The sequence below is a fragment of the Sceloporus undulatus genome, chromosome 6 (genome assembly GCF_019175285.1).
Source record: "Sceloporus undulatus isolate JIND9_A2432 ecotype Alabama chromosome 6, SceUnd_v1.1, whole genome shotgun sequence".
Classification (NCBI taxonomy): domain Eukaryota; kingdom Metazoa; phylum Chordata; class Lepidosauria; order Squamata; family Phrynosomatidae; genus Sceloporus; species Sceloporus undulatus.
The window spans coordinates 122,979,081-122,993,951 of record NC_056527.1 but is presented as its reverse complement, the minus strand read 5'-3'; the positions used below and the strand labels follow the sequence as shown (position 1 = coordinate 122,993,951).

The window sequence follows — 14,871 nt, the reverse complement described above, 5'->3', positions numbered from 1 at the left end:
TATTCTGCTGGAATGAGCCGTAAAACCAAATTCAACCCCAAAGCAGATGGCTTAGCAAATAAAGTGAACCTCCTATTTCTCTCACACGTGGAATATTTCAGCAAGGGCCTCTGTAGCTAAATTTACAGCCTTGGGGCAGATGAGAGGAGAATCCCTCCATCTCTGTGCTGTTACTATATTCTCTCCAACACTTGCGGCGTACAGTCATTCCCAAGGGAACGATGCCGCCCAAGTTGAGAAGGATTCAATAATGTGTGATCTATCTGCAAACCCAACCTGTGTTTTGCAGCGTTCAGGGGTGGGAGCAGAGGACACACGCAGCAACCTATATATGCCATTGCTCCAGGAAAGCCTTCCATTTCCAACTCCCTTTGGTGAGGCATAAATGGATAAAACGCTCTCCATTTGATGGGTTTCCAGCTAATCGTACTTGACTGCAGGAAGTGGAAGGCATTAAAAAAGAAAAAGGGAAAATGCTCCAACTGCGGCCTCTCCGAATGCTTGCAAAGGCATGCTTTCCCCAACCCCAGAGACGTTTGTAACGCTGAGATTTTGCAGCAACAACAGAGATTTTGCTCTAGGATATATGGCTATTCCGGTACTTTTTTGAGACAGGAAAAAAAACAACTTTAGGATTAATAAGATTAACAGGAAAATGAAAATTTGGAGAATTATTCCCCTTTTAAAATATTAATTGAAAATAAACTAGAAAGTATTACTCGTTACACAAGCAAAATGCCTTCACAGCTACTTGTTACCTTGCTTCAGAAATGTGACTTCAGTACAGTACACTCTTGCTAACTCTGCAACAGAAATAGTTAGAGGCAACTGTACTAACAGTCGGTCCTCCGCTTTTGCACTTTGACTTTTGCGGTTTGGATTATTCACGGTTTTGGTTAATATGTTCTCTCTAGGAATCTCTAAGCCCTCCAGCGCAATTCTGTTGGAAGCTGACCATAGAGTTGAACTGGAGAACCTAGACATTCCTAGAGAAAGCACTTCTCTAGGCGTTTGCAGGTCCTCCAACATGATTCTATGATCAATTTATGGTAGATGTTGACCATAGAGTTCCACTGGAGGACCTGGAGGTTCCTAAAGAGGTGTTCTCTCAGGTAAAAAGAATAGTGCATTATTATTATTATTATTATTATTATTATTATTATTATTATTATTATTATTATTATTATTATTTCCTGGCCATCTTAGCTAGAGGATTTTGAGGTTAGTAGTCCAAGAAAGAAACTTTTTCCAAGTGGTGCCTCTGACCTCAAGAGAAAAGGAATGACCCCATAACCCCAAATGCCATTGAGCTGGGTCACTTAGTACATGGGACAGAAACCACTAGAAGTACATGGAGTACCACCATCTTTATCAGAGAAAGATTATGATCTTAAATGATCTATTTATTAAATTCCTATCCTACTTTTCTGCCAACGTAGTCATCCAAGAGGCAAGCGATAACATTTGAGTAAAACAAGTGCGACTATAAGACAGAAAGCCATAGCCAACACACAATTGATGCACAACAGTAAAAAGAAATAATAGCGCCCAAATAGGTGAAACCTCACCAGCAGCAACCCAAACTGAATAGCAAGTAGACATGGGAAACTAAGGCCTGTTACAGACTGCCAAACTAAAGCTGCTTCAGGTCTCTTTGGAGGTATGTTATTTAAATGATGCATGGGTCCTAAGAGTCCGGAGGTTGCGCCAAAGCCACACCCCATTCCTAAGCACTGGAGCGCAGCTTTGGCGCAGCTTCCGGATTCTTAGGATGCATGCATCATTTAAACAGCATATCTCCAAAGAGACCCAAAGCAGCTTTATTTTGGCAGTCTGTAACAGGCCTAAGTCTCATGTTGGACCTGCCATACAAGTATTTAAAAGAAAGACCCTTATCTTAAAAACAGGGAACCCAAATTCAGAAAGAACAGGGTTAAACATGTGGGAATTTGAAGACAGACTTTGAAGAGGTAATCTCTTAAAGCCCTGGGCTTGGATGGACAAATCTGCCAGCGCTGGTTTCTTACACGCTCAGCATTATTAAAGTTCTTTCCATCTTGAATATAAAGGAATCTGTGAATTTTTGCAAATCCTTATCAAACATGAAGCTAATTGTTCAGCCATCTCCCAAGAGAAGCAAGGGAATGGACTCGCAAAATGAATGGAAATGATGCCTACAGCCAGTGTTTAAAACAAAACAAAACCAAAACCCAATAATCATGAATGCCAAAGGAATACAATTTATAAGGTAAAACATACACAGAGCACCACCTAAAATAAGTCTACAAACTGTGATGACCAAAAAAAAAGGTCAACATGCTTAGCACACTACCAAAAGAAATTAATACAACCAGAGAAGTCCGTTTAGAATAAATAAAGTCTGGAACAGTTTGCAAAAGTATACGCCGTAATCTGCAGATTCTTAAGGAATGGCAAACCAGATTGACTACTATAAGAGTACACCCTCCAGCTGCTTGCAAATCTGTAATAGTCTTTTTTACTCGTTGGCAACAAATCTGTGACTTCTTAAAGAGAGAAACAATTTCTAGGAGCTGGCAAACAGCCTTGGGGAGCTGGCAATGTAGTAGCTGGCCATTTTGTTGCTGGGAATAAGAGACCTCCAATGTTGGGCTGGGACCAAGCTCCAGTCACCCCTCTCCTATTGGATATCGATTTAATATTAAAAAGGACACTGAAGTGAGTGACAGGTGGATGACCTGAAAAGGCAACCCTATGGCAGGAACATGGCCATAAATCAGGATGGGTCCAGCAACGGAGGAAGCAAGACACTGGTCCCAAGGAGATCACTCAAGACATCCATATAAATTCCTTATGTCTCTGGAGGTGATGAGAATAGTCTGGCCAAAAGTGATGAATGTGCATATATTTCATAGTCTATGTCACCATAGTCTGACATTTCCGACCATTCTTATCTCCCTAGAAATCCATTTGGGCTTGGGGAACACTGCTCCGGGACATGATTTTGACTATTTATATTACCTCCTGGACACTAGCAAGTTGGTCTAGTTTGTAAACAGGCAGACACTCTGCCAGGTTTGATCGGGCATCTCAATATGCCGGCCATCTCACTTGCCTTGGCGGCTATTGAGTTTTCTCCGTTCCAGTTTCCCATAGACTTCAAAAATCGGTAAGGTATCACCATTAGCAAAGCCTCTTCTATTCACCTTTCCACACCTTTGCTTTGTTAGTTCTTGTGTGCGTGCGTGAGTGTGTGCATATGTGTGTGTTGCTTATTCCCCTAAATAAACTACAAACTCTATTTGGAATTGCCTCTGGAGTTTCTGTGTGAGATGGAACTCTTATACATAGGGCTGCGATCTCAAGGCTGTCCACTGCCATATTAAATTGTGGGTGCCTTCCTGGGACCCCAGAATTTTGGGTAACACCAAGACAGCCTGTTTTTCACAGCCCTGCTCAGATTTCACTCATGGCAGATAAAACAGTGTCAAACTACTTTAAGTCTGCAGTGTGGATACATCTTAGGCCAGTGGTCCTCCAGATGTTTTGGACTCCAGTTCCAAGAATTCCTCACTCTTGACCAAGCTGGCTATGGCTTCTGGGAACTGAAGTCCAAAACACCTGGAGGACCAAAGTTTGGGAGCCACTGTCCTAGGCCTAAGTCTTCTCTCATTCCCCAGCGATACAACAGGATGCCTGTATTCATTACATTAAAGCACCAAGCAATGGTTTCCATCAGTGATGACTTTAACGTACCAATGTCTCCTACCTCTTAACTCTCCTAGGTCCAGCGTCTTCCCTAGTTGCTCTAGTAAATCAGCCCGGGCTGCGTTCTTTTTGTGTTTTTTGCCGTCATAGTGTTGTTGTGCCATCATTGGATTGTTAAACCATGCTGCACAGAGCTGGCAGTACCTGTCGGAGTCTCTTCTCTGATGGGGGGGAGACACCATGGGAGAGCTGTCCACGTGGGGCTGCTTTAGGGAACTCAGGTTGGTCTCTGCAAAAGGAAAGAATGAAGTGGAAGCATGGCCAGACACCAATATGGTTATTCCTATCACAACATGGAATGCTGAGGCTTCCAAGAGGCAAAAAGTGTTGCACATGCAATGAGCAGTTGACCCTTGAAGGAAAAGAAACTCAATCATACTATCCAACAGTTAAAATCTGGGACTGATGTAACCAAACATCAGAGTGCAGTTAAGATGGCAAAAGTTATTAATAAGGAAACACATATAAGCTAGGAGACACTGCTTTTGCTTAAGTCTGCAGGGAAGGGCAGGATTTGTTAAGTTAAAATGTTTACTGTGTATGTCACAGCTTCTGAATGGACATTCTCTGTAGGGTTGCAGCTGCATGGGAGAATATTAGGATATTGCTGTTGTTGTGTGCCTTCAAGTCGTTTCCAACTTATGGTGATCCTAAGGTAACCCAGTCCCCAAATTTCTAGCATTCTCGAGAGTGGGGCACTGAAAACCCTTCACCCCTAGAAGTCTTCCATTTGCTGTGTTTGCATTCCCTTGGTCCCTTTGCCTGACCCTTTTCTTTGGAGACCTAAACTTCTCCACAATGAGCTGCAGTTTGAATTGCAGTCAGAAATTTGTGGACTGCAAGAAAATTTCATGGGGAGGGGAAGGTCAGAATATTTATCGGGGCTTAGCCAAACCCTGGCTTCCGGCAAATGAAGATTCAATTTCAAATAAATGCATATATATATATATATATATATATATATATTCCTCCGCAGCTTGAATCTGATACATCTGAAACCTCATTCCATTTGAGCTTTAATGAGACGGCATCTAGAGGGAACTTCAAGGTGATGGAGCCTTAATTATACGATTCCCCCAAACCTCAATGCAAGGGAGAGGAAACCTCAAGATATAGATCATGCATAGTTATGCAACCTCAAAGGTTTCTCCAGGGAAATGGACCCTTTCCTTCCACTGGAGCTATGTGTAACTTCTCACTTCCTTCTTTTCTCTCTGAGTTTAGGGAGAATCTTTGAAAGTACCTAGTGTTTCGGATAGTAAGTTTTCCCCACCCAATTATTGTGGTTTCTGAAGTCCCATTTTGCAATGCATCCAGAAGAAAGACGATATTTTCTGTTAGTGAGACCAAAGCGCATTAGGAAAATGAGCTCCTTGGAGCATTCAGCAGCGAAATGATGGAAGGTTTTCTTCTCTAAAGCACCATTGACTCTTCCATTCCAGTGACCTTCATCCTTTCGTACTAAACTTGTCCAGAAACCAAGGGCTTTCTCTACTCATTGTAATAACTGTTGTTGCTATGGCAGATGTTTTCAAAAGGAGAAGGAAAAAGGAAAGGTTTGTAAAACAATGTCACAAGTGCCTTGAATTTCTGAATCCTGGGTCATGGACACAACCAGGAACAAAGCTGAAATAACAACAGCCTGTGTCCTTTCTCTTTGCTATACAGGGATGGAGAAGATACTCCGAAATATTCAAAACAGTGTCAGAAATGCCTCTCTTATCCAGAAATCCTGGCAAAAAGAATCCTGGACCGATGAGAATATTCGCAGTTTGAGATGTATTCTGCACAAAATTCATCCATGGTTGTTTTGCATAGTGTATTTGGTGAAGAAGGGCATCCCTTTACCCAGCTTGAAAACATCCAGGCTGATTTGTGCAGGGTTCCTCCACCCCAAAAGGGTGTTTCATGCTTCATCGGCTCCTTCTTCACCCTTGCGCACCCGGCCCCAGGCTTTCTCCCTCTTAGACAGGCTGCCGAATGCAAGTGGTCACTGCAGACAGCCATTCCAGAGGAACAAAAAGGGACCTGGTGCCAAGCAATATATATTTTCTGACAGTTTAAAGAAAACAAATGGCCTCCATTCTCCTCTTTTCCCCTCCAGCGCCTCATGGATTATTTGTAGAAACTGCAGAAGGAGCCTTTGGGTGTCTGGCACCTCGTAAATAAACAATTATTGTTACGCATCTGTAAAAACAGCCGGAGTTTTATCGTCAGGCAGCACATTGGACACGTTGGTTTGCAATGCCTTGGGCTATAAAGTGGAAGACTTCACTCTGCTGTCCAGGCCCCCTTCCTTGTTATTTGGTTCGCTGTTGCCCTGAAGGAGAGTGGGACAGAATAGTTTGACGTAGCTGAGAGCAACTTCAGAACGTATATTGCATTGCACTAAAAAGGTAACTTAATTTTGATGGAAACAGATTTTTTTATCTCTTACTTCATTGTTGTTATTTGCTATGTCTTAAGGTGGATCTATGAATGACAGCTCTCCAAAATGCCCTGTTATCAAGAGTTAAGTTAAGATCTTGCAAATTCAAGGCTGTGCCTTTATCTTCCCATGATGTGGTTTTCCTCTTTTCCTTTGTTGTTGTGTGCCTTCAAGTCCTTTCCGACTTATGGCAACCATAAGGCAAACCTATCATGGGTTTTCTTGGCAAGTTTCTTCAGAAGGTGCTTGCCATTGCCATCCTCCAAGGCTGACAAAATATGACTTGCCCAAGGTCACCCAGTGGGATTTCCATGGCCAACTATCCTGGTTTGGAAGGGACCATTCCCATTAGCTCTCTGGCATCCCATTTTTCTGCTGCTTTAAAATGTCTCAGCTTCTCTCTTCTCTGAGCACTTTCTCCCTTTTATGCTCAGCTTACTTGAGTTGCTATCTGAATTCAAAGTTCAAAAGTAGTTTCGTTCCCTTAACTTAGCAGGATGGAAAGGAGAAAAAGGGGGTGGCATCTTGCCCTTCCCAGTAGAAGCAGGCAAAAGCAAACTGCTACAGACTCTCCTAGCTTGTATGCTCTTCTAAATTAATAACTTTTTGTCATCTTGACTACACTCTGATGTTCCTTGGATACACACTAGTTTTCATGTCCAAAATGTTGGAGGATATGCATTGCTCCAATGCAACTCGACAGTCAAGTTGGCCGCCACTAGTAAGAAACAGAAGATCCTCTTTCCTGTAAGTTATGTCACTATTCTGTCGTGAATCACTTTGCAGAATCTCTTTTCCTGTTTTCAATTTATCACTATGGTGAAAAAGTCAGCCCTCTGCCTGTTTGCGGTTTGCAAAGATCTTTACAGTTAAGCAAACAATCAGAGGGCTAAATTATCTGCCACCGACATTTGACTTTTTAAATGTGAAAGTTAATGGGGTGTGCATTGCGGAAGCCGCAACGTAGTGTGACTGGCAGCAACAAGAACGTCAGGCAAAATTCAAGAGGCCAACCAACCAAAGAACACTTTGGTTAAAATAAACCAGGCCTCCCCCCATTTCCCCCTCCATTGCTGCTGCTAAGTTAAGAGCAAAATGATATTCCACTCCATGTGAGTGCCGGAAGGAAAAAAGAAATGTATTTGCTGAGTTGTCAATTAAAGGCAGTTCCAAAATCAGTTACATGTAGCCAGCGGGGACAGAAGCCATTTCCAACATACAAGCCAATATGCAGAAAATATGAAAAAGGAGAATTACTACTTAAGCGGCGGAAGGGTTTAGTAAGCTTGGTGAATGGGCTGATGATCTACAACAGACTTTCCCAACCTGCTGCTTCTCTGGGATTATCTCAGGGATGGGCAGAGAGTGGGTTTTGGGTGCATGCAAGAATCTCATCCTTCATATTCCAATTGCCATTGCTCTGGCCTTTGATGGAGAGAAAAGCAGTCAGGCATAATGGCTCCATCATGCCCGGGCCCCAGAGTCCTTCCTTTCTTTCCAATTCCTCCTCTGCAACCTCCGAGGGAAAAGAAAGCAACTAGGAATCGCTGAACCTAATTCCCAGCCCACCATCTCCTTTTCCTTGTGTGTCACGTCTCATTTAGATTATAAGCCTGTGGGCAGGGACCTGTCAAACTAAGTCATCGCAAGCCACCCTGGGAAACATTATGGTTGAAGGCTTGGGTTTAAATACTGAAAATACATGAATAAATATGCCCCCTCCCATTCTCTTTTCAACTACAGAACACCCCCCCCCCCAAATAAAAAACCCTGGATGCCACCATTCACAGGACAAACTGTTTCATACCAGATCTTCATATTGCACTGGGGCATCCTGCTTAATATAAATATCAATATTTCCTACAAGTCCCAGGTTTGGGACCGATCAGTGGCAAGAAAAGAAACCCATGGCACTATCCAAAAACAAAAAGCCTGGCACAGCAAAGATAGGAATGGAGTTTTACTTTTGTAACAAATCACTCTGTTGCATTATTTTTCAAGAAATGCCTTGATATCTCTGGACCTACCTGTGGTCTTTAAAGATGGCTGCTCCCCAAGCAACAGTTTTAATCTTTTGGCGTGAATTTTCCCTTGATAGTGTGACTCAGCCACGACGGCCGACGTAAAGGACATATTGCAGAGCGTACAGCATTTGTTCTTATCCACCGGGTCGTCGTCGCTGCCCTGAAGGAGGAGAAAGAAGAACCAGGGAGGTTAGCTAAGAGACAAGCCAGAAAGCTGTACCCTAAGAACAGTGAAATCAGATCTTCAGGCCAGACTTCAAGGGATTCCAGGGTTAAGGGATCCATTTTAGCTGGAATCACCTGGATAGCTGGTACTTTCCATGTCCATGCTCATCATTGTTGTGGTTAACTGCCATCAAGTTGACTTCAACTTATGAGACCCTATGAATGAGGCTGCATCCACACTACATAATTAATGCAGTCTAACATGGCTTTAAGTGCTACTGCGTCATGCTACGGAATTCTGGGATTTGTGCTTTTGCAAGAGGCTTCTCTCTGAGAGAACTGTAATGCCACAATAACATACAAATCTCAGACTTCCATAGCATGGAGCCATGGCAGTTAAAGCGGTATCAAACTGCATTATTTCTGCAGTGTGGATGCAGCCTGAAATATCTCCATCTCACTCTGTCATTAACTGCCCTGCCCATGCCTTGCAAACTCAGGGCTGTGGCTTCTTAGATTGGTTTTATTCATGGGACCTTCCTTTTTTACTTACTGCCTTCTAACTAAGCAAGCATTATCGTCTTTTCTAAGGAGTCTTCTCTTCCTATGATATGTCCAAAGTACAACAGCCTCACTTTAGTCATCTTGACGTTTTCAGGCTCGATTTGCTCTAGGATCCACTTATTGCGTCATTGCTACCACAGTTTACATAAACTAGAACTTGGGGAGGTTATTAAAGAAAGTGGCCATGCAGGCTGGGGGATTCTGGGAGTAGATGCCACACAATAACTTTCCCATGAGCCAGCATTAAGTAGTGGTTTGAAGGTTGGACCAGGACTCTGGAGACCAGGGTTTAATTCCCAACTCAGCCATAAAACCCATTGGGTTACCTTGGGCAAGTCACAGTCTCTCAGAGGATGGCAATGACAAAACTCCTCCGAACAACTCTTGCCAACAAAATCTCATGATAGGTTCATTGTAAATCAGAAGACACTTGAAGGTGCACAACAACAACAACTTTCCTATGCTCTATTCAAAAGCCTCGGGTTTCTGAAAGAGTTTCATAAACTTGTGAAGAACTATTGCACCTGGAGACTGTTTGTGGTGATCTTACGGAAAGTGGAAGTAGATAACTAGTACGTATGCTCTGTTATCCTAAATTTCATCCCCTAATGTCCATTTCTCGCATGAGATGGACAAGACCGAACAGGTTGTAAATGAAACATCTGTACCTCTGACAAGTAACTAATAAATTTAATCAGTCATTAGCAGAATCCTTCTGAACCCTCTAATGCATATATAAATGGCTTTTTAGTTCTCCCAGCAATTTCCGCGAGGCCAGAATTGACTGCCAAAGCCAATAAAAATACTCACATATCTCTCCATTACGGTGCCGGGATGTGTGGGGGCTCAAACCCCAGGTGGCAATTCACACCTTGTGTCATAAATTAGGACAATATTGAATATGCAGTTGTGGGAAACTCACACATTTGTCGAGATCCTCCTCTCCCCAGGTACCAGGGTGCGAATCTTTCTTACCAACTGATGGAGAATTAAAGTCAGTGGGTCTGGCCTCTCATTTGTGTAGGCCAGAACAAAGTGATGCTTCATCCATTGCATATACAGAAGTGGACATATGAGTGGACTGGGGGCTGAATGTTCCCCGAACGATAGCAATGGCAAAGAGGGGAAGGAGGCTCTTCAACACATCTGAAGGCAGCCAATGAGCTTAGAAGGTGTAAGGATAGCTCTGTCCTTCAAGGGAAGGAAATGACTGAAGGTCTCAAGAGGAACAGCTAGAGGACCTAACACTGTTGTTCCTGCCTGTGGTTCTGGAGACAGTTGCGTCCACCTGCAAAATAGCCCTGAAAACAACTCAGGGTTGATCTGAACCAACAAAAGATGTAGAAGGTGCTGGGAGAGATTGTCCACTTGGATGCAGGGATGGGAACATCAGTAATGGAACCTTCAAGGAACATTAACAATGGCAGGCCATTGTTAATATTCCTTGAAGGTTCCATCACTGATGTTTCCATCTCTGCATCCAAGTAGGACTGATTATGGTTGAACAGGGAGCAGCATAATCTCCCATACCTTTTCAGCAAGTGGAATGAAGTTCCCCACCCTATTCTGAGTCACAGGAGAACCAAAGGAGAACCTTGCAACGGGTGAGAAGGTGCCGTTTCTCCCTGGGGTTCTCAGAAAATGCCCTGGGATGAAGGGAACATCATCCAGTTCTTCAAAGCAAAACTACAGCTACAAATACTGCAAACCTCAGCAATATATGCCCTGTCCAGATCAGCCTCGAATTTTCAGTGTTGAGCTTCAGTTCTTAATTAAAGATCCCAATGTCTTACGGGGGCTTCTTTGTTACATAAAGTTCTTTGTTAACTAAAGACCCCAACATCTTATAAGGTTTTTTTGGTTTAGCATATTTCTGTTATTTCAATCTTCTTGTCCCATAAACACAGCCTAATCTGGAACAGTCATGAATTTCTACTGAAACCCTGAACAGAACCCCTCAAGCAAAGAGAATGGCCTCTTGGCCAGATTAAAATACCAATAAATATCATTCATTGCCATAAATGTGAAGCAAACACACACACCACACTTCCAGCCAAAAGTGCATGCAGCCATATTAGCCTTCCGTTGCAGTGTAGCTCACACTTTTGGAGGACAAACACATCAAGAAGACTTGATCCACGCGTCATGAATATTTACCAAGCCTAACAAAAAAGATTTGTGACATTTTTAAGCCTTATGCTGTAAAATGTAAAATAGAAAGGTGTAGAATCACTGGGGAGGAAAGGAGAGAAACCCAAGGGTTGGGGGAAATACTTTTTGTTGAACCTCACATCTGAGGACCCTCCACCCAGAATAACATGGCCATACTATGTGTGTGTGTGTGTGTGTGTGTGTAATCTTGGGAGCTGTATACCAAAAAAGTAATGTTTCCAAGCTCTGGCACTAGAGATGATGCAGTGTCCAAACCAGGACTGGTCCTACCTTTTGGCAGACATGAGAGATCCACCTCCTCCGTTTGGAAACCCACCGACTGATTCCTATGAATTGCTTGAAGAAATCACAAAGCCACCCCACCCCCGGACTAATTTCAAAGCCAAATTAATTAACGTTCCATTTATAATCATTAGCTCTCTACACTCAAGCTTTTTTAACCTAAATTACTCTTCCACCCCTACTGTGTTACTTCCTCTGATGTATTGACTGTAAAATAAATCATATCCATCTCCTTTTTCCCTCTCTCTCCCTCCCCAGCGCTAAGTAGGGCAACGTCTTTTAATCTCTGCTCCTCATCAGATAGAATCTCTGCTCTTCGTGCGTTTTTAGAAGTGTTCGCACATCAGCTGTGAAATTTCGGCATTAAGCTGCCCTGCTTCTTATGCTGGGCTCAGCTACCTTCAGTCATCACCAAAGCGGCCGCCTTCTAAGGAGGCCATGAATTTCAAGTGCACATCTGGCACGTCTTGATCGGTCTCCCAACAATTTTCTTGTAGTACCTTTATGAGCAGATAATAGGGTTGACAGCAGATTGCAGAGGCAATAGCTACAGGCCACGGGGATCAATCTCACGTCGGCAATGATGAACCGCCAAAGCCAAGGGTTTCCACGGAAGTAGCTCATTCTCTCTAATAGCAAAATCAGGTGCTGAGTGCCAACAAGATTGGGGACAAAATGGAGCCACCGAGAAACAAGGATGTGGAGGCCTGGGGAGTTGTAGCAGTACACACACACACACAAATAGAACAGGGTCGACCCCTAAAAACACCACCAACAACAGTCCACTGAGATTGTTGCTGTTGTTGGGTGCTTTCAGGTTGTTTCCAACTTATGGCAACCTCATCACAGGGTTTTCTTGGCAGGTTTCTTCGGAGGAGGTTTGCCACTGCCATCCTCTGAGGCTGAGAGAATATGGCTTGCTCAAAGCCATCCAATGGGTTTACACGGCCAAGCTGGGATTCGAATCCTGGCCTCCAGAGTCAGCGTCCAGTATTCAAACCAGTATACCATGCTGGCTCAATAACCATGTAAAGCTGATGAGAAACATCCGAAATGAATTATATTTACAAGTTTCAAATGATTAACCAAGGTATGAACAAAGGCAATGGCTTCGTGGCACACTACATATATTAATACTAGAGTCTTCACTACTGTAACAAAAGGAATCTTCCTATGGATGAGTCTGATCCCAAGGAAACTGACTTTTGATAAGCAGACTTATTGCCTTTGAACATCTGCACAAAATTCACACATGGCAGTTTTGTGCAGCAAACAGTATTTGCTGCACAGAGGACAGCATTTTTGGTGTGGAAAATAATATTTCAGTGCAGAAATATTAATTCCTGTGCAGAAAATGCTGCTTTCTGTGCAAATCAACTATACGTGAATTTTACGCAGACTAAATCCCCAATTACAGCATTTTCTGTACAAAGAACAGCACTTGCTGCACACAAATTAATGTTTCTGTACTGAAATATGATTTTCCATATCAAAGATGCTGCTTCCTGAACAGAATATGTAATCTTTTGTGCAAAACAACCACATGCGAATTTTGCGCCGAATAAGTCCCAAACTGTGAAAAGTCCCTTCAGTATAAAATTCTTCTAGTCAGGGTTTTTCAACACTCAAAAAACATGATTCCCAACCATTTGGACAGTGGGAGAAAGAGAGAGAAATGGGGACATTTTAAAAGAAGCTGAAAATTTGGGGTGATAGAAGATTAACGGGAACTGTCCCTGCCGAATCGGGAAAGTTGGGAGGTATGGAAATGTTGTTTCCAGCATTTAAGGTAACTTGTAGTTGTATGCCCTTGAAGGTGGAATTTATGTGAAGCTACCAAGAAGCCTTTTTCGAGGAACTCTCCCCTTCTTCACATTTTCTAGCCTCTTGTGTTTTATGTTCTGCCTGGTACAATTTAAAAAAGCAACAACCACCAACATGTGCAAATGATGCACTTGCTAATACCTCAGGCTGAAGCCCCAAATAGAAAAATCAATGAAAGGAACACATTCAGGTGAGAAAAAGGGAACTGTTATGGCACAATTGTGAGAAAAGTGTCCCTAAGGGAGGAAAGGAGGGAGAATATGAAAAAGAGAGAAAGCTGGGACCTGGATTGCTCTCTCTCTGTTTCTCCATGCTGTATATACTGGAATGATAGCAGCACAAAGTTATAGGGCAAATCTTGTTGTTATGGGAAACAAATCCCCAAGGAATGTGTGGGGTGCTGCGTTTGGAACAATGATGTAAACTAGAGTCAATGGACTTAGACTCAAGTTGCCGCCATGACTTGACTTGGACTCAACTCGGCAATAAATGGTGCACTGACTCAGTTTGACATGCAATTTGCATATTTATAGCGACAGATTTGTTGGTGTCATTCACTTGGAGCAGAAGGCAAGGCCTGTCCCCAGAGCATGGGGTGCATTTTTCAAAAGGAAACAGAAGCCATCAATGATCCTGAGTCAGAAGGTTCCTTCTAAAGCTTTTGGAAAGCTTGAGAAGGTTCCTCTGATACATAACAGCAACAAATTGCCAAGCAGACCTCAACTCCCAACTCAAGCCCATTGCTTAATATGTTTTCTGTTCCCATCCAAGAAAAGCACCTTGCTTCCTTTTTGTGTGTGCTAAAGTTGGCTCCCAGACTTGAGACTTGACTTAAAAGTATCTTGCAAGAACATGAGATTCAACTTGAGATCTGAAGGCAGAGGCTTCAGATTTGACTTGAGACTAAAAGACTTGAATGCACCGCTGCTGTTATAGCCGAAGCTCAGGAAAAAGAAAATGTTTTCTTTAGCCCTTAAGTCTTGGACAGATTGATAGCCCTACATCCTTCTGGGATGGTCCCATGCCCTCCTTTAAAGAGGACACTGTTAGAGGACAGTGGGGACCATCCACAAAGCAGATATCTTTGGACTACATCTCCCAGGTCGTTGTTAATTTTGCCTACTTGCAAATTAATTTCTCCATCCATTATGGTTGAAACATCCCTAAATATTAATGAAACACAATGTGTACGTATAGGTGCCTTCCATGTGTTCAGCACAGCTTCCTCCTGCAAGCAGCCTTTATTATTCCTGAGAGGACTTGGTGACAATTCGTGTTTCGATGTTTCTTTGTGCTTGATCATTTAGTACCCTTTTGGTTAATAATCCTTAGGGAGCCAAACAGGAGTCTTGGTGGTTCAATTTTGCCAATAGATCTGGGTCCTATGAATCTGGCATTCCTCTTGATTTCATCATAAAGAATGCATTCAGTATGGCTGCCGTGTACTTGCAATCAAATATGCTATATGGCTCTCCCATGCCTATTTTCCACAGAAATAATCCTATTGACCAATAAACCTGGGAACTATAGACTAATAAGGCTGCTGTCCTCCAGACTAGCTCTTTTTCTAATAACGCTAACAGAACTCCATGGCGCTGACTCCAAGGGAAAAGGTGCAGAGAGAATGGCATTCTTAAGCCCAAGGGCTGGGCTGCTTTCTTGCTG

At 42.9% G+C, this 14,871-nt stretch overlaps 1 protein-coding gene across 10 annotated transcripts in view; it reads right to left on the bottom strand.

Annotated features, from left to right (window-relative positions):
* ZMAT4 (zinc finger matrin-type 4) overlaps positions 1 to 14,871 on the bottom strand; it is a 109,866-nt gene that overhangs the window by 37,639 nt on the left and 57,356 nt on the right. For 9 of the 10 annotated variants that reach the window (XM_042475212.1, XM_042475209.1, XM_042475208.1 and 6 more), the window contains 2 exons: positions 8,203 to 8,359; positions 3,749 to 3,976 (listed from right to left, as the gene is read on the bottom strand). In XM_042475212.1, coding sequence (XP_042331146.1) covers positions 3,749 to 3,976; positions 8,203 to 8,359 — 385 coding nt within the window. Of the gene's footprint in view, positions 1 to 3,735; positions 3,977 to 8,202; positions 8,360 to 14,871 lie in introns of all 10 variants that reach the window. The other variant, XR_006104642.1, reaches the window with a different exon arrangement.